General features: G+C 32.9%; 2 protein-coding genes and 1 pseudogene across 2 annotated transcripts; all 3 read left to right on the forward strand.

Moving 5' to 3' along the window:
• Window positions 1-1,348: 1,348 nt before the first annotated feature.
• LOC112537416 lies at window positions 1,349-20,761 on the forward strand (annotated as a pseudogene).
• On the forward strand, window positions 11,224-12,741 carry LOC125369463 (extensin-2-like). The gene has a single exon (XM_048371963.1). It carries the CDS (start codon window positions 11,286-11,288, stop codon window positions 12,537-12,539), a length of 1,254 nt encoding a protein of 417 aa, XP_048227920.1. The 5' UTR covers window positions 11,224-11,285; the 3' UTR covers window positions 12,540-12,741.
• On the forward strand, window positions 16,590-17,646 carry LOC107262497 (extensin-2-like). The gene has a single exon (XM_025160026.2). The coding sequence runs from the start codon at window positions 16,626-16,628 to the stop codon at window positions 17,442-17,444; it is 819 nt and encodes a 272-aa protein (XP_025015794.2). The 5' UTR covers window positions 16,590-16,625; the 3' UTR covers window positions 17,445-17,646.
• Window positions 20,762-25,168: the final 4,407 nt, after the last annotated feature.

A 25,168-nucleotide genomic window follows, 5' to 3' on the forward strand; every position in this document is an offset into this window, starting at 1 on the left:
ATATTTAATTCAACGGTCATTGTAATTAAATAGAAAGATATAAAAAAGTATAAAATAGAAACCTAAATTTCCTTTAAAATCCAGAAATTCTTTGAGGGATATAGACGATTGGTCCTCACTCTCCACATCCAAAAAAGCTTCTTTAATCTTTGAAAGAATAATGCAGAACTAACTAAGTATTTATAGAAAATAAACCGTAGAGAATTCACAGAGAGAATAATGATAGATCGATGTCTTTTATTTAAAAGATCTCCACTACTTATAGAGATTCCTTTTACAGAGTCATTCTCTAAACACAACACTGCTATAATTATCCTCTTAACTATTCTAAATAAAATAAACAACTTAAAAGTAATTATCCTTAATTACATAATAACTAATTAATATCCCTTTGTGGGCCTTGTATATTTCAGTTAGGCCTGTAAAAACTAGTAATGCACGTGTCTTATTCTGAGCCTTTTACAACAGCAGTCTAATTAATATTTGGCTCATATTCTCTTTCTTTGACCAATATCACATGAAATTAGACAATAAAACTAAAGTGAGATAATAAGCACATATTTCCACATATTATGTATATAAAACAAACTAATAAGTTACTAAAATGTGACTTTTTAGACCGGCTTTTAGTTAGAGAGTGGAGGATAAAAGCTAGCACCAGAGGGAGAGCAAGAATTAGTCTCTCTTTTTTTTGGGGGGATTGGCTTGAGGCTCCGCTTCCTTCTATTCAGATTGCGACTTCGCCCTTTAAGTGACAAGGGATGTATGCTCGACTTCGGTTGCCGATGCTTAATTCTACACATAATATGAACCTATCATATAGTACATTGTACAAACATATCATATTAGATGTTAAATTTCAATTTGTACATTTTTGATGTCCAACTTTTATTTATATTATCTCTATATATCTTAATATATTATTAGGCATTCCATATCACTAAAGACTAAAAACTACAAATAATTTAAGAGTTAAAGTCCAACTAATCAAATAACTGTTTTAATAATTTTGATATTAGTTGAATCCAAGCTCAATTTTATTATTTGAGGTTTACACTTATTTATTTAATTCCCACCTCAATTAATTAATTCAGTTTATAAACAAGGTAATTATTGCTAAGTTGGCACTTATAAATCCATACTGGATACCACTTCAGAGTTCATTCCCACATTCGGTCAAATTGATTAAAAATCATAAATGAGGAAAAAGTTAAGAGTGAGATTTATGGGATTGTAATTTTAATGGTCTATTCCAGCCTGTAATCATCATTAAAGAAGTACATGTTTGTTAGCAATGATGGAAGAGAAGCCCTATATAAAGGGCTTGTGTTCATGTTTGCCATGCACAACACAAAAACAAACACTTTCTACTTTTAAAAATGGGTACCTGGAAGCAGGGACATTGGTCTCCGATCATACATGCTATAGTTTTTTGCCTTGTAGCCACTGCTGTGGTGGCTGATGAGCCTTATATTTATGCTTCTCCACCACCTCCTCATCACCCTCAGCACTATGCTTCTCCGCCCTATTACTACAAGTCACCTCCTCTAAAATATGCTCAATACCCACCATATTATTATAAGTCCCCTCCACCTCCACCAAAACATGTTGAGCATCCACTATATTATTATAAATCTCCTCCACCACCATCACCATCTCCGCCGCCACCATATCACTACACATCACCACTTCCACCAAGGAAGTCTCCACCTCCTCCTTACTACTACAACTCTCCACCTCCACCAAAGAAATCTCCACCACCTCCATATCACTATTCATCACCACCACCACCAAAGAAGTCTCCACCTCCTCCATACCACTACCCATCACCGCCTCCACCAAAGAAGTCTCCACCTCCTCCCTACTACTATAGCTCTCCATCTCCACCAAAGAAGTCTCCACCTCCTCCATACTACTACTCATCACCACTTCCACCAAAGAAATCTCCACCTACTCCCTACTACTATAGCTCTCCACCTCCACCAAAGAAGTCTCCACATCCGCTATACCACTACACATCACCACTTCCACCAAAGAAGTCTCCACCTCCTCCCTACTACTATAGCTCTCCACCTCTACTAAAGAAGTCTCCACCTCCGCCATACCACTACACATCACCACCTCCACCAAAGAAGTCTCCACCTCCTCCATACTACTACTCATCACCACCTCCACTAAAAAAATCTCCACCTCCTCCCTACTAGTACAGCTCTCCACCTCCACCAAAGAAGTCACCACCTCTGCCATACTACTACACATCACCACCTTTATCAAAGAAGTCTCCACCTCCTCCCTACTACTATAGCTCTCCATCTCCATCAAAGAAGTCTCCACCACCTCCATACCATTACTCATCACCACCTCCACCAAAGAAATCTCCACCTCCTCCCTATTATTACAACTCTCCACCTCCACCAAAGAAGTCTCCACCTCCTCCGTACTACTATAACTCTCCACTTCCACTAAAGAAGTCTCCACCTCCACCTTACTACTACTCATCACCTCCTCCTCCAAAGAAGTCTCCACCTCCTTCCTACTACTACAACTCTCCACCTCCACCAGAAAAATCTCCACCTCCTCCATACCACTACTCATCACCACCCCCACCAAAGAAGTCCCCGCCTCCTCCATACCACTATTCATCACCTCCACCCAAGAAGTCTCCACCTCCTCCATACTACTACAACTCTCCACCTCCACCAAAGAAGTCTCCACCTCCTCCATACCACTACTCATCACCACCTCCTCCGAAGAAGTTTCCAGCTCCCCCATACTATTACAACTCTCCACCTCCACCTTCTCCTTCACCACCACCTCCATATCACTATATATCACCTCCTCCTCCAAAAGTGTCTCCACCACCTCCCTATTATTATTCATCCCCACCACCTCCAAAACACTACTAAGGTGAATCAATTTGAGTTGTATTGATAAATATCTTCTGTGTGTCTTCTTTGACTTGCGTATACATTGTTTTTCTTTGAAATAAAACTAGTATTCTTCTAATAAGGATCTATATCAAGAATCATAGTGAATTCTTTTGTAGAAAGCAGTGATGCTTGTATCATTTCTTTATAATATGAAACACAGTAATCAAATCTCTATATGAACTATTTTCACTTTTCATATTTCCATCATTTTAAATCTTTATCCGTTGCTCGAGAGATTGAATATGTTCTAAATATTTTCATTGATTAGAAAGACATTAATCATAACATTCAACAATCAAAATAACTTGAAACTCCTTGTAATTTTTGAAAATTTAATTGTCTTAGAGTCTTAGGCATCGTTTGGTTTGTGCAAAGATAGGATGAAAATGGGAATGGGAATGAGTAATTTATATTGTTGGTATTTAGTTCATTAAAAATAATTTTAGAATCGGAATGGAATTACCCCATCAATAGGAATCACCTATTTTCTCACTAAGAATAAATAGCCAAAGAAGTAAAATAATTATTTTTCATTTATATAAATATTTTATATATATATTTGCTGCATTTTGATGTATCTTTTTTAGTACTCGTAAGTGCACGAACCGTTCCTATAGTAAGGGTAAGTTCACCACGAGGTCGATCTCTCAAGGAACTATGAGGCCGCTTATTATAAAGACTAATTATCAACACAAAACAATAAAAGTAAATCTAAACACTCTAAATCGTATGTTTGAGAGGATAATGGTCATAAAATAAAGTAACTAAACAATAAATAAATATGCAATGTAATGCAAATGCAAATGCTTATGATCTAAAACTATATGCTAAAGATAGTATTTAATCTAGCCATTTACATAGTAATTTTCTTGTTTTACTTTAAGGCTAGATCTAATGAACAAGATGGTGATGTGCCTTTTTCCCTAAGTCGCTCAAGCTAATGATGCAACCTAGGTTGCTTATACCAATATAGATTAAAGTAAAGATGACGTTTCTAATACTTTTAAACCTAAAGATTTTTATAACAATTACTATTGCTAAATTAATATGATGGTTAACTAACAATAATAACTGAAACTAATAAAGATATGAAGGTAAAGAAATCATTCATTAAATAAATAAATAACAAGGTTCATACAAAAGTAAAAAGACTAAACTAAACACTTATGAAAACTAGCTTAACATATTTAACCCAATGATTATGGTATTAAATAGAAAGACAAAAAATAATAAAGTAAACAGCTCCCTTTAGATCCAGAATTTCTTCAAGTAGGAAGAAAATTGGTCCTCAGTCTCCACTTCTTGAAAAACTCCTTAGATCTTAAAAGAATAATGAAAACTAAAACTAAATGTTTATGAAGAACTGTAGAGAATTATGAAGAGAATAATGGTGGCAGATAGAGAGAGCAGGTAGGAGAAAATTCCCCTCCTTCCTTTTCCTTCCTTCCTCGTCCTCCTTCCTTGGTTTTTTTGTGCAGTGATATATATAGAAGAGAGTCCTCCTCTAAATAAATCTCTGTAGATATGAGTATACTAATATAAGTCTATCTAATAGATAAGACTTAAAGTATCTTAATCTCCATCAAATACTATCCCATAAATAACTCTTAATAAATCCTAATAATTATACAAAATGACTAAAATGTCCTTTGGGCCTTGTAATTAGCAATCCATGCATCTTAATCTTAGGCCTTGACACGAACATGTTCCATTAAGCTTCTTTTAGCTCCATATTTTTCTCTTTTTGCTAATATTCCTGAAAATAGACAATTAAGCTTAAGTGAGGTAAAAGCACATATTTTCACCATTTTATATATAGAAATATATCATTAAAGCTTTAAAATACCCTTAAATATCTATACATAATTTGGACCGATCAAATACCCCAACACTTAAACCTTTACTTGTCCTCAAGTAAATAGCAACTGAAAATTAACTTTTGCAAAAATAATAAAGAACATCCATACTCAGCTTAAAGATATTATTCAAAAGAATCTCACTAATGCAAAGATTATGTCAACCCAAGAACACTTGAATCATAATAATTTTCTTTAAAAATATAAACTCAATCATTGTTAATCAAAAGACTCAAGCATCTAATCCTTTACACCTGATTCACAATAAATAGTCTAACTCATCTTCAAAGGATATAACTATGATGCATAATTCAAATTATTATACCTCTATTCAAAAAGGCAAAACCTTCATTCAAAAACAAGAGATCAATAGGTATTTATTACTAGCTTTTGAAGCTCTTATATTCTTTTCTTTTCTTTACACCCCTTGGATTTTAATTTTTGATATTTGGGGTATTTGTTTCTTTCTTAAGATGTTATGCCTTTTTACGCAAATACAAACATGGGTGATGAATGCACTTGGTTACTCAACAAAACATATATCAATATGCTTTGCATACTCATAATCTCAATTCTCTTTTTATGCGAAAATCGACATTGGTCATGAAGATCCCCGGTACTAAGCAATTAAAATTAGCGGAGTAGAATTATATCACTTAGAACTTTAAACTTGCCCATATTATATCTCACGAACTTAGGCAAGCCAATTTAATAACAAGAAAATAATAGCATAAATCATATACTTCTAATCATATACCCATGTCGAATGTTGTTAAACTACTCATCATGTCCATATACAAAAGATGAACACTTGATCATTCAAGTACAAATAATTCATGAGTTCATATTATACATATTAAAAACTAACTCAAGAGTTCAAGAATCTTAACATAATAGCATTCTTTCATTGACTCTTATATAGAACAATAAGAAAAAGCTGAGTAGAAAAATTTAAAATTTTGCAAAAGATTAACCAAAGTTGCTAATTCTTATGTCATGGCATGTGAAGTTTAATCCAGAAAATATTATATTTCCTCCCCCCCACTTAAATTTGTTATTGTCTTCAATGTCATTGCATATATAAAAATAAAGAACAAAAAAAAAAAGAGAAAAAAGATAGAATACTCCCCTGAAATTTTGCAATTCATAGTAAGCCATGAACTTGAATCCCATTCTCCACCATCCAAACCTTAGAAGCACACTAGAACACACATCATTGATAATTATAAAAGAAATAAAGAAATAAAGAATTAAAAATAATAATAATAAATTAAAAATAATAAAATATCCTAAATATACTAGAAAGATTAAATCCTAAGATAATTAAAAGTTAGGTCCTAATAAATAAATATAAATCCTAGAATAAAATTTAAAATAAAGTCATAAATCAATGATATGACTATTTATGTGGAGGAGATGGATATATATTTAATTTTAAAAGAGGGTATTTTAACTAAAAATAATTCATAATTAATCCCAATTTCTTGGATTTAATTAATTTAATTTTCGCTCAAAATTTTTTCTTTTTTCACGGCCGCCCCGCGGACTGCGTCGTTAAGTTGTTCGCTGCTTATGGGCCTGCTCGCGTTCCTATGTTACGGACCCATTCTAGCGATGCCTTTGCGGCCTGTTCGTGCCATGCAGAATCATGAGCCCGTTCGTGCCCGCCGCCCATCGGGCATATGGCTGCGGGCCTGCCCGTGAGGTCGCGGCTCGTGGCTGCCCCATGAGGTCATGGCTGGCCTCCTCTTTCGCTGGCTTCCTCACGGAGTATCCCGCGACCGCTGGCCCTGGTTACTATGGGCCTGTGTCGCTCTGCCTCTATGGGCCCGTATTGTCTCGCCGCTGCGGGGTGTGAAAATTCACTGCAACGTGGCTCGCTCAAAATTATTATCTATTTTATTTTTATATTTTTTTAGAGCTTTTATTGCTTCTCATTCGGGGATCAAACTTAAGCCTACAAGATAAATATAAAATAAATAAAAATAAAAAATAAAAAAATAAAATAGAAAAATAATAAAAAATAAAAAATAAAAACTTAAATGCATAAAAATAAAAATACAATTGCTAAGTTTATTGTCTATAGCTAGACATTCATGATTATGCTCATGGTGGGCGTTCATCCGCGCACTCCACCTCTTGGTCATAAGCCATTCCTTTCATGTATGACTTCATACTTTTTATGCGAACATCTAAAGTGTCATGAAAACTTTTATCAATTAAGAATGGAATATCATCATATAATTATTCATAAACAAAAAAAATCTAAATAATTGTATGAACACTTATCAATAGTAGATTTAGGAGATAAAGTTAGAGAATCAAACACTTTAAATTCCACAGTTTCTCCTAAAATTGTCATGGTAAGTTTTTCATCATGCACATCAATCACAGTTCTAGTAGTTGCCATGAAAAGTCTATTAAGGAGTATAGTTTGCTCTTTGTCCCTTGTTGGTGTGTTTTCCATGTCAAGTACTATAAAATCAACTAGAATTATTAACTTACCTACTTGTACTAGCAAGTCTTCCACTATACCTCTAGGATATTTTATCGATCCGTCTGCAAATTGTAGAGATATAGTGGTAGGCTTCAACTCTCCCAAGCCATGTAATTCATACATCAAGTAAGGCATCAAGTTGATGCTTGCTCCCAAATCTAACATGGCTTTTATATTCTTTTTGTCACCTATTGTAATATCAATGGTGAAGCTACCAGGATCTTTCATCTTAAGGGGCAATTGATTTTGAAGCATTACACTTGCTACTTGTACTTTTTCGTTGTTTGCATATCGCCTTTTGTTGGTGTCCAACTCTTCAGATCTTTTTGCATAAGCTGGTTTATTCCTGATAAAATCCAATAAAGGTAAATTAGTATTAACTTTAGAGAGCATCTCGACACTTTTAAAAAATTATTTATCCTTTTTGCTCTCTTTGGATTGGTTTAGAAAAGTAAAGATGATATTTCTAATACTTTTAAACCTAAAGATTTTCATAACAATTACTATTGCTAAATTAATATGATGGTTAACTAACAATAATAATTGAAATTAATAAAGATATGAAGGTAAATAAATCATTCATTAAATAAATAAATAACAAGGTTCATACAAAAGTAAAAAGACTAAACTAAACATTTATGAAAACTAGCCTAACATATTTAACTCAATGATCATGGTGTTAAATAGAAAGACAAAAAATAATAAAGTAAAAAGCTCCATTTAGATCCGGAATTTCTTCAAGTAGAAAGAAGATTGGTCCCCAGTCTCCACTTCTTAAAAAGCTCCTTAGATCTTAAAAGAATAATGAAAACTAAAACTAAATGTTTATAAAGAACTGTAGAAAATTATGGAAAAAATAATGGTGGCAGGTATAGAGAGCAGGTAGGAGAAAACTCCTCTCCTTCTTCCTTTTCCTTTCTTCCTCTTCCTTCTTTCTTGGTTTTTTTGTGCAGAGATATATATAGAGGAGAGTTCTCCTCTAAATAAATCTCTGTAGAGATTAGTATACTAATATAAGTCTATCTAATAGATAAGACTTAAAGTATCTTAATCTCCATCAAATACTATCCCATAAATAACTCTTAATATAAATCCTAATAATTATACAAAATGACTAAAATGTCCTTTGGGCCTTGTAATTAGCAGTCCATGCGTCTTAATCTTGGGCCTTGACACGAACATGTCCCATTAAGCTTCTTTTAGCTCCATATTTTCCTCTTTTTGCTAATATTCCTGAAAATAGACAATTAAGTTTAAGTGAGGTAAAAGCACATACTTTCACCATTTTATATATAGTATCATTAAAGCTTTAAAATACCCTTAAATATCTATACATAATTTGGGCCGATCATATTTAATAATTAAAAATTAAATATTATAATTTTTTTAACTATAATTAAGTATTATTATTTATGCCAACAGTAAATAAATTCAATTCATACTCCGCATTGAACTAACCAACATATAAAATATAATCATTCTCATTTTCATTCCTCTTTGTTCTCATTTCTATTCTTATTCTCATTCCTGACATGAATCAAATGAGTCCTTATTACAAATTTAAATTTTAGCAATTTGACTTTACTAAATTTTATACCAAGACTTTAGCATTCACAAAATAACATCCTAAGAATCTTTCTAATATACTATGGATGTATGATACTATATAAACATATAAAAATTAATGTTATCTTAATTTTAATAATTAATTAACATAATTGATTACTACTTTTGCCAATTATATGTAATATTTAGTTATCAATTAACCGATACATTATTTTTATATGTTAAATAATTCTATTTGCTTTTGCAATTTAACAAGTGGTACTTGAAAATTTTGAGATTCATCTATGATATGTATAAATAATTAAAAGTTATTTATCAATTTACCAATAATCTAAATTAATAGATGGACATATAAATTAATAAATTATTTATGAAAAAAATAATTAATTGTCTATCAATAAAAATAGACTTTATAATGGTAGAGTATTGCAATGATACTCTAGCAAAATTCTTTAATATAAATATACAAACATAATATGGTATTATTTTGAATTTCATCATTAATTACTATTATCATTCTATATTGAATACTAATAAATATATAAAGTTGAAAAAGATATGGTATAAGGAAATATAACAAAGTTTAGGAAAGTTATTATCTTAAAATACATTGAGTGAGGGGCCATTATTCAAAACTTATCACTTAAAATTAAAATTTTCAACACTTATTAATTTTAATTTGGTTTGACAACATATTATGAATCCAACTTGAAAGTTTTAATTAAATAAAAAATTCTTTAAAATGATAAGTAAAAACATTTAACTTACACATTCAGACTGTTGGGTTTTTGAAATATTTTGTTAAAGTGACTTTTATAATCTTAATATATTCTTAAATTTCATAATGACAAGACAAAAGCGGTAAAATCATAAGATTTTATAATTTCTCAAGATTGCTTGGTTTTTGAAATATTTTGTTAAAGTGACTTTTATAATCTTAATATATTCTTAAATTTCATAATGACAAGACAAAAGCGGTAAAATCATAAGATTTTATAATTTCTCAAGATTGCTTGAACTCGTAAATTTTATACATACTCTTAAATTTTATAGTCAGAAATCACTCAAGTTAAAGTTGACGCCTTTAATTTAATTGGATTAATTGTCGAAAAAATATTATACTTCACACTTGTTATCAAATCTAGCGTGTAACTTTTAAAATTTTTAATTTTAGCATCTAGTTTTAATATTGATTTCGATTTTAGCCTTGGTAAAGGAGGCTAAAATATATTATCATTTCATCATATAAGATTAATAAAACTTCAAAGTCAAGAAAATAAAAAATAATAATTTATATGCTTAAATGATAATATTTTAGTAATATAATGAGTCAGCGACTCTAATATTGACTCAACTCTTTCTTGTTGTCACTGGAATTTATGCAATGTTAGCAATTTTGGCGGATAATTTTATTGAATACTAAAATTGAAACTAATATTAAAATATAGTGCTAAAATAGAAAATTTCAAAACTACGTGCTAGATTTAGTCAAGCCAATTAAATTCCCCTATATAAATAAAGCTCAAAATATTAATGTTTATAGTAATTATTTAAAATTTAGTAACATTTTTCTTAAATATTTATTAGAAATATTATCTTTATATTGCGATTGTTTTCCTAAAAAAAATTATTTATAATCTTTTTATTATTTAAAAATGTACTAAAACTTAAAAATCAATAGCACAAAGTTAAATACATCCAATTAATAATTTTAACAATTTTCAGAAATAAAAATTATTAAAAAAATTAATTAGATTCAGCATTTACAATTTCATCTTCCTATATTTAATTCATGATAAAATAAGTCTAAACTTTCTAGATGTTTCAACTTTTTCATTCTTTCTCGTTTAATGTCATCTTTTCTCCTTTTACGACAGAGAAATTCATCAAAGACTATTCAAAAAATTTATAAGTAACTTACTGAATTTTATTTGTAATAATTATATAACTTACAAATTACTTGTTCCAGTTTTTGGTTATTTTAGCCGACAATTTGATTACTGGATAAAAGAGAGATTTAGTCATTTTGGAGCTTCAGTAAACAAATGAAGTTGAAACCTTCTTCATCCCTAATTAACTTTGCATTTTCTGCCATATGGAAGGAGTATGGAAGCTGGCATAATTTGACTTCTGTAACATGAAAATAGAAATTAATGAGGAGCCATCCTACCAAATACCTAAGACTGACATTTTCATGGCAATTTTTATATACCCAATTGAGATCAGTAGTGGGAAAGACTAAGTACAAGTTTGAAAATGCCAATGGTAATGGCAACTTGGTGTCCGAGTGAGATTTTTTTTGGGTCTATTCCAGCCTGTAATGATCATTAAACAAATACATATTTGTTAGCAAATGATTGAAGAGAACACTATATAAAGGGCTTATGTTCTTGATTGTCATACACAACACAGAACAAATACTTACTAGTTTTAAGAATGGGTACCCGGCAGCAGGAACAACCGGGACATTGGTCTCCGATCATTCATGCCATAGTTTTCTGCCTTGCAGCCATTGCTGTGGTGGCTGATAAGCCTTATATTTATGCTTCTCCACCACCTCCTCATCACCCTAAGGACTATGCTTCTCCGCCCTATTACTACAAGTCACCTCCACCGAAACATGCTGAGCACCCTCCATATTATTACAAGTCCCCTCCACCTCCACCGAAACATGTGAAGCATCTACCCTATTACTATAAGTCTCCTCCACCACCATCTCTGTCTCCGTCTCCGCCACCTCCATACCACTACACATCACCACCTCCACCAAAGAAGTCTCCACCTTCTCCATACTACTATTCATCACCACCTCCACCAAAAAAGTCTCCACCTCCTCCCTACTACTACAGCTCTCCACCTCCACTAAAGAAGTCTCCACCTCCACCATACCACTACACATCACCACCTCCACCAAAGAAGTCTCCACCTCCTCCCTACTACTACAGCTCTCCACCTCCACCAAAGAAGTCTCCACCTCCTCCATATTACTACTCATCACCACCTCCACCAAAGAAATCTCCACCTCCTCCTTACTACTACAGCTCTCCACCTCCACCAAAGAAGTCTCTACCTCCGCCATACCACTACATATCACCACCTCCACCAAAGAAGTCTCCACCTCCCTACTACTATAGCTCTCCACCTCCACCAAAGAAGTCTCCACCTCCTCCATACTACTACTCATCACCACCTCCACCAAAGAAGTCTCCACCTCCTCCCTACTACTACAGCTCTCCACCTCCACCAAAGAAGTCTCCACCTCCGCCATACCATTACACATCACCACCTCCACCAAAGAAGTCTCCACCTCCTCCCTATTACTATAGCTCTCCACCTCCACCAAATAAGTCTCCGCCTCCTCCATACTACTACTCATCACCACCTCCACCAAAGAAATCTCCACCTCCTCCCTACTACTACAGCTCTCCACCTCCACCAAAAAAGTCACCACCTCCTCCATACCACTACTCGTCACCACCTCCTCCAAAAAAGTCTCCACCTCCCCCATACTACTATAACTCTCCACCTCCACCTTCTCTTTCACCACCACCTCCATACCATTACACATCACCTCCTCCACCAAAGAAGTCTCCACCTCCTCCATATTATTATAACTCTCCACCTCCACCTTCTCCATCACCGCCACCTCCTTACTATTATTCTTCCCCACCACCTCCAAAACACTACTAAATTGAATCTGTTTAAATTATACCAATAAATTTCATCCATGTATTGTTTTCGAATTGATTCCATATTTTTTTTGTATTACAATAAGGATAAAGTTTAAGATTTAGAGTGAATTTCTTCTGTATTAAGCAGTGCTTGTTATATCATTTCTCTGTAATAATATGAAAGGCATAATCAAATTCTATGATATATATTTCTTTTCTTATTCTGGTCATTCAAAAATATGTTCCCTATATTCTTAATATTTTTGTTGATGACAAATATATCAGATCTTGTATTATCTTAAAATTTAGCCATCTACACCATTTCCATTATTGCCCTCATATATTATTATTATTATTATTTTTTTATTTCTATAATATACATTCTTTTCTTATTCTCGTCATTGAGAACCATATTTCCTATATTCTTAATATTTTTGTTGATGACAAAAACACAGATGTTGTATTGTCCTAAAATCCAGTCACCTACATTCTTTTTATATTATTACAAATTGTGCTACCATTACCATTAGTTCTATACACGTTTATTAAATATAATATATATATCCACTCGTATAATAATTTAATACATTAAATTCTAGAAATATCTATTTTAAATTAAATTAACTATTTAAACTTTAATTTTTTTAATATATAAAATGACTCAAATTTAAATTATAATTTTTAAAAAATAATTGGATCTTTACAGATAAGAAACTTATTTTTTATAAATATATTAACTTAAAGAATTAACTAAATAAATATATTTATTCATGTCACTTACAGATTGACTCGTTTATCTGAATTTATTTACCCCAGATTCAAATTCGTTTAAATAAGTATTGTATCGTTTTGTTTGATTTAATCATGTCAAATATTGCCGTTCCTCGATAAGAGCCGGTAGTTTTTCAGCTTGCAATATTAGAAGTTGAAAATTAATTCCCAACAAATATAATTCATATTTGAAGCTTTTTATGAATAGCTCTATTAATCAATAACTATATGTTTTTTACTTTTAAGATATTAAATCACATTTTAATTTTTTTTATTTACATACAATTCTCTTCTTTTCTTTATAATATTTTCAAGTGTGGTTTTTTTTTTTTTCCTTCAGCAAAAACATTTTCAGCTCTTATCTATGCTATTCTTTATAATTTAGAGATTCAAAACTATCAAGACTTGTAATTTAAATTCTTTATTGGAGCTCCTTTTTTGAAATTTATATATGGATATAAGTTAATCGATTTGATGGTTTAACTATGAGCAATTTTAGTTTAAAAACAAAAGAAAAGTTTGTTTTCGATATTTGTTTCATATGATATATGGTTACATAACTGCTCTTGTGTAGTCTAATAATTTATTTATTTTTTGACAAAGAGACGTAGAAACTTGATTCAATCTTTTTTTTTTTTTATTGAGTCTCTTAAATACAAAGACTTATATAGACCCTTATTTACAAGACTCTTATTTCAATACAAATTAAGAAACTTTTTGTTTAAGTGATGTTTATAATTTTAATATATTTTTATATTTGATAAGGATAAGTTAAAAACCGTAAACTCTTAAATTTTTTATTTTTTAACATTAAAATTTACTGTTGATTTCAATTTTAGTCTACAGTGAAATTATCAATTAAATTTATTGACATGTTATGAACTTTAGCGAAAATAAGAAAAGGAGACTGAGTCTGCACTTTCACTACTAAAATATTATCATTTACGCATATAAAATTAATAAAATTTTAAAGTTAAGAAAAGAAAAATTAATTTATGTGCTTAAATAATAGAATGTATCAATGACTTTAATGTTAATTCAGCTTTTTCTCTTTGCTGGAATTCACGTTACATTAGCAGATTTGACGGATAATTTTACTAAAATAATAAAATTGAAATCAATATCAAAATATGATGCTAAAATTAAAAATTTTAAGAGTACGTGTTAGATTTGATAAAAAATAAAAAGTTCAGGACTTCTTTTGCCAATTAAGCCAATTCAATTCTCTTATATAGATAAAAGCTTATTTTATTAATTTTTGTAGTACTCATTTAAAATTTAATAATATTCTTTAAATGTTTTTTGATATATATCTTGATATTGTAAATTTTTTTTGAAATATTTTTACTTGTAATTTTATTCTTTTTTTCATTTTAAAACTATATTTAATTACTAAAATATTAAAAATTAATAAAAGAAGGTTAAATATGTCCAATTCCGAACTGAGCGTTCGGTCAGTAGAGGGGACGACTTAGCCTCCCCGGAAGAAGAATAGCCCCAGTTAAAAAGAAATTATTTTCAGAAATTATCAAACACATTAACTAAATCCAACGCTTATAATTTCATTATTTAATATTATCCAACGCTTAGATTTTCGTGTTTAACTTTTTATTGCTTAATTTTTAATTTTACCAAACGCCACCTAAGCAAACATTAATAATCTAGAAAAAATTTTATCTTTTCTATATTGGTTACTAAACAAATAAAACTTTCTTATAAAAAAATTGCATCTTACTATATTTTAAATATTATATAATACAGTAAGTCTGAATTTTTTAGATGTTAGAAAACATGAATAATAATATAAATAATTACCGAACTTTGCACTTAATTTTATTTTAGTTATAAAATTTTATTTTATTTCATTTCAGTTATCCAACTTTAATTTTTTTTTTAATTTAGTCACTTTGCAAATAAAAATTAATATGTGATAAAAACGAACAATAAAAAAAGTGTAATTAAATAAGAAAATAATGTGACTAAATTGCAACCAAAACTAAAATTAAATGATTAAAATAAAATAAATTAGATTTTTTTGACCAAACTGAAACTAAATACAAAATTTAGTCAACATATATGTTGAACTTTTCCCATTCTATCTCTTTGTATTGAATTTTATTTGTACATATAATGTCATATTTGCAATAATTATATATCCATTTAATTTTATTTTGTGATATTGTGGGATAAATTTTTGACTCTACTACCGCCTAACAACCCTTTTGACATTAATATACATTAGTGTTTGGTATACAGGTTTTATGCAGATAATAGCTATTTCTTACTAACAATTATATTAAACTATTTGATAAAAATTTAAAAATCAGTAGCTGATAATATCAGCTTTATTTTAGAGTCTTCTTTTATCAGCTAATAATTGATTTAATTTTTTATTTACTTAAATAATAATATCCTAATTAAAACTTACTATAATAAGTTACTTTAAATTGATATCATATAATTAATTTTTTATAATTGATAATAAATAAATAGTTAAATAATTATGATATTTATAATTATTAAAAGACACATTATTAGTAATAATTATGTTATAAATATAGTTAATGTCATGTTAGAACTATATCATCATAAGTTAATAAATTAATTTATTTAATAAAAGAATAATTTTTTAGTATTAAGATTTTTAAAAAAATTAGGTTCTATATTTTTCATTAAATGAGACGATATGAACTTATAACTTTGCTAAAATAATTGAGATAAAACTTAATAAATATTATTGTAACAAAATATAAAATTTAGTGCTTCTATATTATATTTGAATCGATAAATTTAAATTTTATTAAAATAGGATTGTTATATTTGTATTTGGTAAGATTTTTTATATTTAATTCTTAAGTTTAAGCTAAGACTTGAACTTATTTATTAAAAGAATAATTATATATAAATAAAAAAAATTCAGTCATTTTAGAGCCTTAATAAACAAATGAAGTTGAAACCTTCTTCATCCCTAATTAACTTTGCATTTTCTGCCATATGGAAGGAGTATGGAAGCTGGCATAATTTGACTTCTGTAACATGAAAATAGAAATTAATGAGGCGCCATCCTACCAAATACCTAAGACTGACATTTTCATGGCAATTTTTATATACCCAATTGAGATCAGTAGTGGGAACGACTAAGTACAAGTTTGAAAATGCCAATGGTAATGGCAACTTTGTGTCCGAGTGAGATTTTTTTGGGTCTATTCCAGCCTGCAATGAACATTAAACAAATACATATTTGTTAGCAAATGATTGAAGAGAACACTATATAAAGGGCTTATGTTCTTGATTGTCATACACAACACAGAACAAATACTTACTAGTTTTAAGAATGGCTACCCGGCAGCAGGAACAACCGGGACATTGGTCTCCGATCATTCATGCCATAGTTTTCTGCCTTGCAGCCATTGCTGTGGTGGCTGATAAGCCTTATATTTATGCTTCTCCACCACCTCCTCATCACCCTAAGGACTATGCTTCTCCGCCCTATTACTACAAGTCACCTCCACCGAAACATGCTGAGCACCCTCCATATTATTACAAGTCCCCTCCACCTCCACCGAAACATGTGAAGCATCTACCCTATTACTATAAGTCTCCTCCACCACCATCTCCGTCTTCGCCACCTCCATACCACTACACATCACCACCTCCACCAAAGAAGTCTCCACCTCCTCCATACTACTATTCATCACCACCTCCACCAAAGAAAACTCCACCTCCTCCCTACTACTATAGCTCTCCACCTCCACCAAAGGAGTCTCCACCTCCTCCCTACTATTATAGCTCTCCACCTCCACCAAATAAGTCTCCGCCTCCTCCATACTACTACTCATCACCACCTCCACCAAAGAAATCTCCACCTCCTCCCTACTACTACAGCTCTCCACCTCCACCCAAAAAGTCACCACCTCCTCCATACCACTACTCGTCCCCACCTCCTCCTAAAAAGTCTCCACCTCCCCCATACTACTATAACTCTCCACCTCCACCTTCTCTTTCACCACCACCTCCATACCATTACACATCTCCTCCTCCACCAAAGAAGTCTCCACCTCCTCCATATTATTATAACTCTCCACCTCCACCTTCTCCATCACCGCCACCTCCTTACTATTATTCTTCCCCACCACCTCCAAAACACTACTAAATTGAATCTGTTTAAATTATACCAATAAATTTCATCCATGTATTGTTTTCGAATTGATTCCATATTTTTTTTGTATTACAATAAGGATAAAGTTTAAGATTTAGAGTGAATTTCTTCTGTATTAAGCAGTGCTTGTTATATCATTTCTCTGTAATAATATGAAAGGCATAATCAAATTCTATGATATATATTTCTTTTCTTATTCTGGTCATTCAAAACTATATTCCCTATATTCTTAATATTTTTGTTGATGACAAATACATCATATCTTGTATTATCCTAAAATTCAGCCATCTATAATTTTTTTTACATTATTAAAAATGGTGCCACCATTTCCATTATTGCCCTCATATATTATTATTATTATTATTTCATTTCTATAATATACATTCTTTTCTTATTCTGGTTATTCAGAACTATATTTCCTATATTCTTAATATTTTTGTTGATAACAAAAACACCAGATGTTGTATTGTCCTAAAATCCAGTCACCTACATTCTTTTTACATTATTACAAATTATGCTATCATTACCATTATTTCTGCACATGTTTATTAAATATAGTATACATATCCACCCATATACTTATTTAATACATTAAATTCTAGAAAATATTTATTTTAAAAAATTAACTATTTAAATCTTAATTTTTTAATATATAAAATGACTCAAATTTAAATTATAATTTTAAAAAATTAATTGCATCTTTACAAATAATAAAATTATTTTTATAAATATATTAACTTAAAAAATTAACTAAATAAATATATTTATTCATGTCACTTATGGATTGACTCGTTTATCTGAATTTATTTACCCTAAATTCAAACTCGATTAAATAAGTATTGTATAGTTTTGTTTGATTCAATCTCCACCTCCTCCCTACTACTACAACTCTCCACCTCCACCAAAGAAGTCTCCACCTCCTCCCTACTACTACAGTTCTCCACCTCCACCAAAGAAGTCTCTACCTCCGCCATACCACTACATATCACCACCTCTACCGAAAAAGTCTCCACCTCCTCCCTACTACTATAGCTGTCCACCTCTATCTCCACCTCCTCCATACTACTAAAGCTCTCTATCTCCACCTCCTCCATACTACTACTCATCACCACCTCCACCAAAGAAAACTCCACCTCCTCCCTACTACTACAGCTCTCCACCTCCACCAAAGAAGTCTCCACCTCCGCCATACCATTACACATCACCATCTCCACTAAAGAAGTCTCCACCTCCTCCCTACTACTATAGCTCTCCACCTCCACTAATGAAGTCTCCACATCCTCCATATTATTACTTATCACCACCTCCACCAAAGAAATCTCCACCTCCTCCCTACTACTACAACTATCCGCCTCTACCAAAGAAGTCTCCACCTCCGTCATACCACTACACATCACCATCTCCACTAAAGAAGTCTCCACCTCCTCCCTACTACTATAGCTCTCCACCTCCACCAAAGAAGTCTCCACCTCCTCCCTACTATTATAGCTCTCCACCTCCACCAAATAAGTCTCCGCCTCCTCCATACTACTACTCATCACCACCTCCACCAAAGAAATCTCCACCTCCTCCCTACTACTATAGCTCTCCACCTCCACCCAAAAAGTCACCACCTCCTCCATACCACTACTCGTCCCTACCTCCTCCTAAAAAGTCTCCACCTCCCCCATACTACTATAACTCTCCACCTCCACTTTCTCTTTCACCACCACCTCCATACCATTACACATCTCCTCCTCCACCAAAGAAGTCTCCACCTCCCTACTACTATAGCTCTCCACCTCCACCAAAGAAGTCTCCACCTCCTCCATACTACTACTCATCACCACCTCCACCAAAGAAGTCTCTATCCTCCCTACTACTACAGCTCTCCACCTCCACCAAAGAAGTCTCCACCTCCGCCATACCATTACACATCACCACCTCCACCAAAGAAGTCTCCACCTCCTCCCTATTACTATAGCTCTCCACCTCCACCAAATAAGTCTCCTCCTCCTCCATACTACTACTCATCACCACCTCCACCAAAGAAATCTCCACCTCCTCCCTACTACTACAGCTCTCTACCTCCACCAAAAAAGTCACCACCTCCTCCATACCACTACTCGTCACCACCTCCTCCAAAAAAGTCTCCACCTCCCCCATACTACTATAACTCTCCACCTCCACCTTCTCTTTCACCACCACCTCCATACCATTACACATCACCTCCTCCACCAAAGAAGTCTCCACCTCCTCCATACCATTACACATCACCTCCTACATTATTACAAATTATGCTACCATTACCATTATTTTTGCACACGTTTATTAAATATAGTATACATATCCACCCATATACTTATTTAATACATTAAATTCTAGAAAATATTTATTTTAAAAAATTAACTATTTAAATCTTAATTTTTTAATATATAAAATGACTCAAATTTAAATTATAATTTTAAAAAATTAATTGCATCTTTACAAATAATAAAATTATTTTTATAAATATATTAACTTAAAAAATTAACTAAATAAATATATTTATTCATGTCACTTATGGATTGACTCGTTTATCTGAATTTATTTACCCTAAATTCAAACTCGATTAAATAAGTATTGTATAGTTTTGTTTGATTCAATCTCCACCTCCTCCCTACTACTACAACTCTCCACCTCCACCAAAGAAGTCTCCACCTCCTCCCTACTACTACAGTTCTCCACCTCCACCAAAGAAGTCTCTACCTCCGCCATACCACTACATATCACCACCTCTACCGAAGAAGTCTCCACCTCCTCCCTACTACTATAGTTGTCCACCTCTATCTCCACCTCCTCCATACTACTAAAGCTCTCTATCTCCACCTCCTCCATACTACTACTCATCACCACCTCCACCAAAGAAAACTCCACCTCCTCCCTACTACTACAGCTCTCCACCTCCACCAAAGAAGTCTCCACCTCCGCCATACCATTACACATCACCATCTCCACTAAAGAAGTCTCCACCTCCTCTCTACTACTATAGCTCTCCACCTCCACTAAAGAAGTCTCCACATCCTCCATACTATTACTTATCACCACCTCCACCAAAGAAATCTCCACCTCCTCCCTACTACTACAACTCTCCACCTCTACCAAAGAAGTCTCCACCTCCGTCATACCACTACACATCACCATCTCCACTAAAGAAGTCTCCACCTCCTCCCTACTACTATAGCTCTCCACCTCCACCAAAGAAGTCTCCACCTCCTCCATACTACTATTCATCACCACCTCCACCAAAAAAATTTCCACCTCCACCTTTTCCATCACTACCACCTCCTTAATATTATTCTTCCCCACTACCTCCAAAACACTACTAAATTGAATCTGATTGAATTGTACCAATAAATTCCTTCTATGTATTGTTTTCGAATTGATTCCATATTTTTTTATATTACAATAAGGATAAAGTTTTAGATTTAGAATGAATTCCTTCTGTACTAAGCAGTGCTTGTTATATTATTTCTCTGTAATAATATGAAATGCATAATCAAATTTTATGATATATATTTCTTTTCTTATTCTGGTCAGTCAAAACTATATTCCGTATTTTGTTGATGACAAATACATAAGATCTTGTATTATCCTAAAATTCATCCATCTACATTTTTTCGACATTATTAAAAATAGTGCCACCATTTCCATTATTGCCCTCATATATTATTATTAATATTATTATTTCATTTCTATAAGATACATTCTTTTTAATACCCGAAATTTTTATATATTTAATAATGAGTATTTATTTAAATTAATTTTATTTTATCTTTATTTGGTTTAATTGGAATGATTTAAATGTAAATTTTAAATTTTAATATTAGACAATTAAATGAGTTATTTTTTCTATACCTAATTTGTTGGATTTTTTAAGAAATTAATTAAGTAAATTATTTGGAGGGTAAATTATAGTTTTGGTTATTCTAATTTTTTCCAATGTATATGTAATATATATAAATAAAATTATATATTGGAAATTTATTTTGGAATAAGGATTAAAAGTATAATTTTATTTTTATGGGGTTTTAATGGAAATTTGTAAGTTTGATATTTTTGTAAAAAATATGTCGGTCAGGGGTATTTATGTAATTGTGTATTTTCAATAATTCTAATTTGGCCTAAATTAATTAGTTAAGGGCTTAATTGAGGATAAAGGAAAGCTTAGGGGTTAAATTGGAATTCTGCAGAATGAAATTGTAAATAATTAAGAAGGTTAAGGGACCAAATTGTAATAAGAAAAGTTTGGGGGCTTAATGTCGATATTGAAAGGAAAGAAAATCAGGGAAGAAGAGAGGGAGAGAGAGGGCGTCAGCGTGAAGAAGGAGGAGCCGGGTCTTTGCATCGTCCCTGTGGTGACCAACTGATGCCGGCAGCAGCAGCAGGGCGTAATCGCAGCAGAGAGGCAGCGGCCGTCGTTCGGCCATTTCCGGCGCTTCCTACCGATCTTGGTGGCGATCGGCTCCCCTCAAAGAGAGCTTCCTTTTGGCGGCGACGGCGTCAATTTTGGTAGCCGGAGGAGGGAGTTCTGGCGAAGTGGTGGCAGCCGCATTTTCTGGCTTTTCCGGTGAGCTCCTGTGGAGGATGGACGATCGGAGGACGTATCCCGACTCTCCTCAGCTAAAGCTTCGCAATGGCACCGATTTCACGGTGATCGGGCTCCGTTTGCAAATCGACGGCCGAGATCATCCACAAATCTCTCTGGACGATCGGGTGTCAGATCGGAAAATCGAAAGTAGGGATTGTCGTTAGCTTGTCGTTTCGAGTCCGATGGTGAGTTCGGATCGTCGATCGGACTCTGGCAGCTGGAGGCGAGTCGACCGAGCGACTGAGCGTCTCAGTAATTTTCTCTGGCCTGAAATTTTGGAAATTCTTAGTTTAATTGTGTGTCTATTGGATTATATTGAGTATTAGATGATATTTGTATCTTAAAATAATTGTCTGTCAGTTTGCTTGCCTCGTGTTTTGTGCTGTGTAGCGGAGTCGGGAAAATAGTGAAGTTTGGGGACCCGACTCCTGTTGTTTAAATTGTTGGATTTTTGAAGTATTTTTCTGGCAGGTCCTGGACCCGTTTTACGGGAGGTAAATGTCCGTGTTGTAGGGGAGGTTCTGCCGAATTTTCGGTAGAATTTACCCGAGTCGAGATTCTTAGACAGTCAGTCCTAGGAGTCTAGACCTAGGATTAATGATCAATTGTTTCAGTATAATTGATAAATTATTTTTCCATGATTAGATGATCTGTCTGTTCGGCTCGCTCCAACCGAGGCACCGGAGCAGAGCTAGGAGGTCGCCCAATTCTGTGAGTTAAAGTCATATATCGATTATGCACGTGTGTCATGCATAAATTTTTGATTTGCTATCGTGTCCCAAAGTATGGAATCTCAAAAAGAGGCTGGCCCAACTTAAATGGGATATGATAGCTTCTTCATGGTCTAACATTCTTGCCAATACATTATTCTCATTTTATTCCGGATTGTAATCTCTAATAAAAAATATAGCTCATAGGAAGTTATTTTTTCGAGATCTATCTAGTTCTAAATATCTTTGATATTCCTCCATTTTTTTATTTGAAATTTATTTATTTGCAAGTTCAAATTATTCATTTAATTATTATTCATTTGTATCATGCTTTTGATTACTATTCATTTATATATTATTGATTTTTATTATTGCATGATAACACGGGATGGGATGACATTAGAATATAAGAGTTTGATGAGTGTTCCGGTATAAATCCGAGAGTGATGGAAAAGGGTAAATAGGTAAATTTAAAAAGAAAGAATTAAGACTTGCCCTGATCGAGCTTGCTCTCTGGGCTTAGTAGAGTGTGTTTGCCAGAGGTAAGGTCCCTGATCGAGCTTGCTCTCTAGGCGCTGGCTTAGTTAGAAATCAAGTGTTCAGGCTGGAGGTAAGGTCCCTGATCGAGCTTTGCTCTCTGGGCGCCAATCCTGTTGGAATGAGAGAGTTGAGATACAAGTGTTCAGGCTGGATGTAAGGTCCCTAATCGAGCTTTGCTCTCTGGGCGCCAGTCTTGCTAGAATGAGAGAGTTGAGATATAAGTGTTCATGCTGGAGGTAAGGTCCCTGATCGAGCTTTGCTCTCTGGGCGCCAGTCTTGTTGGAATGAGAGAGTTGAGATACAAGTGTTCAGGCTGGAGGTAAGGTCCCTGATCGAGCTTTGCTCTCTGAGCGCCAGTCCTGTTGACATGAGAGAGTTGAGATATTAGAGTTGAGCTTAGTCGAGACGTAAGTTTTGAAATTGATCGAGATGTTGAGTTGGGATTAGGGTTCTACTAAAGTACTCCGTCCCGTTGCGTGTCGAATAATTTTTATTTAAGCAAGGCACGACACATATGTTTTGACATGACACGTTTAGTTTTTGCAGGACTTATTATTTATTTTAAAAATTAAATAAATGTGATATTGAGATGTTTGAAACTGTTTTAGATATATGATTTTAACTCACTCTCGAAATTAAATAAGTCTCCATTTACTGTTTTTCAGATTCGTGATTGTTAGTCTTCTCGTGACTCTTACTCAGTAACCTGACTTCTTCATCATCGGGTGGTGTTTAATTTGATATATCAAATTGTAAAAATCTTAGATTCTCCGCAGTAGTAATAGTAGAGGTATCAGTGGTAAAGTTTATGAGTTTTGGGTCTTGCCTAATTTTTCGGGCAGACCGATTTAATTGTGTAAAATTTAATGTTACTGTAAATTATGGCGTTAATAATAGTAAAAGTTAAGATGAGATTTTTTTGAGTTGTGAGTGTCAGGCTTACTACGGGATTCGGTGACCTTACGCCTACCCATTCCCTAGTGTCAGTCAAGGGCCCTTGGGTGGGGTCGTGACACTTTTCGTATTCTGGTAATTGAGAACTATATTACCTATATTCTTAATATTTTTCTTGATGACAAAAACTCCAGATGTTGTATTGTCCTAAAATCCAACACCTTAAGTAATATATTTGATTAATATCTCATTGTTTTTATCATCTTCATGCACTTGAATCTTTTCTGAGGTTACTTGTTCATCTATCTCTTTTGTTATAGGCCCTTCAGGAACATCAATTATGGGACTGTCACTTGGTTTATTTTCTTTCCTTTTCTTTCTTGGATATTTATCCTTGGAACTGGGTTGTCTATTATGCTTCTGCGTGTCATGGACTTATTTGGTATAATATTAACATGTTGTCCTACTGGGACATCAATTCTAGCTGGAGCATTTTCAACTGGTATATTTAGTAACTCTTTTTCCATCATAAAATGCATCTGGCAATTGGTTTGCAATACTTTGCAATTGAATGATCATTTGAACTTCTAGTTCACATTGTTTTGAATAAGGATCAAGATGATTTAATAATGGCTCATTCCAAAAAAAAAATATTTCTCTAATTGCTTGTTCTCTCCCTCTAACTTAGGAAACAAAGCCTCATTAAAATGACAATCATTAAATCTCGTAGTAAAGACATCCTCGTTAATGGCTCAAGATATTAAATTATACATGGAGATTCATATTCAATATATATTCCCAATCTCCTCTGAGGTCCTGTTTTTGTGCGATGTGTGGGGTTAATTGGACATAAACAACATATTCAAAAACTCTCAAATGGAAAATATTTGGTTTATGACCAGAAACCAACTGTAATGGAGAAAATTTATGATATATAGTTGGCCTGATGCAAATAATAGTTATTA

This window comes from Ricinus communis, chromosome 3 (genome assembly GCF_019578655.1).
Source record: "Ricinus communis isolate WT05 ecotype wild-type chromosome 3, ASM1957865v1, whole genome shotgun sequence".
NCBI lineage: Eukaryota > Viridiplantae > Streptophyta > Magnoliopsida > Malpighiales > Euphorbiaceae > Ricinus > Ricinus communis.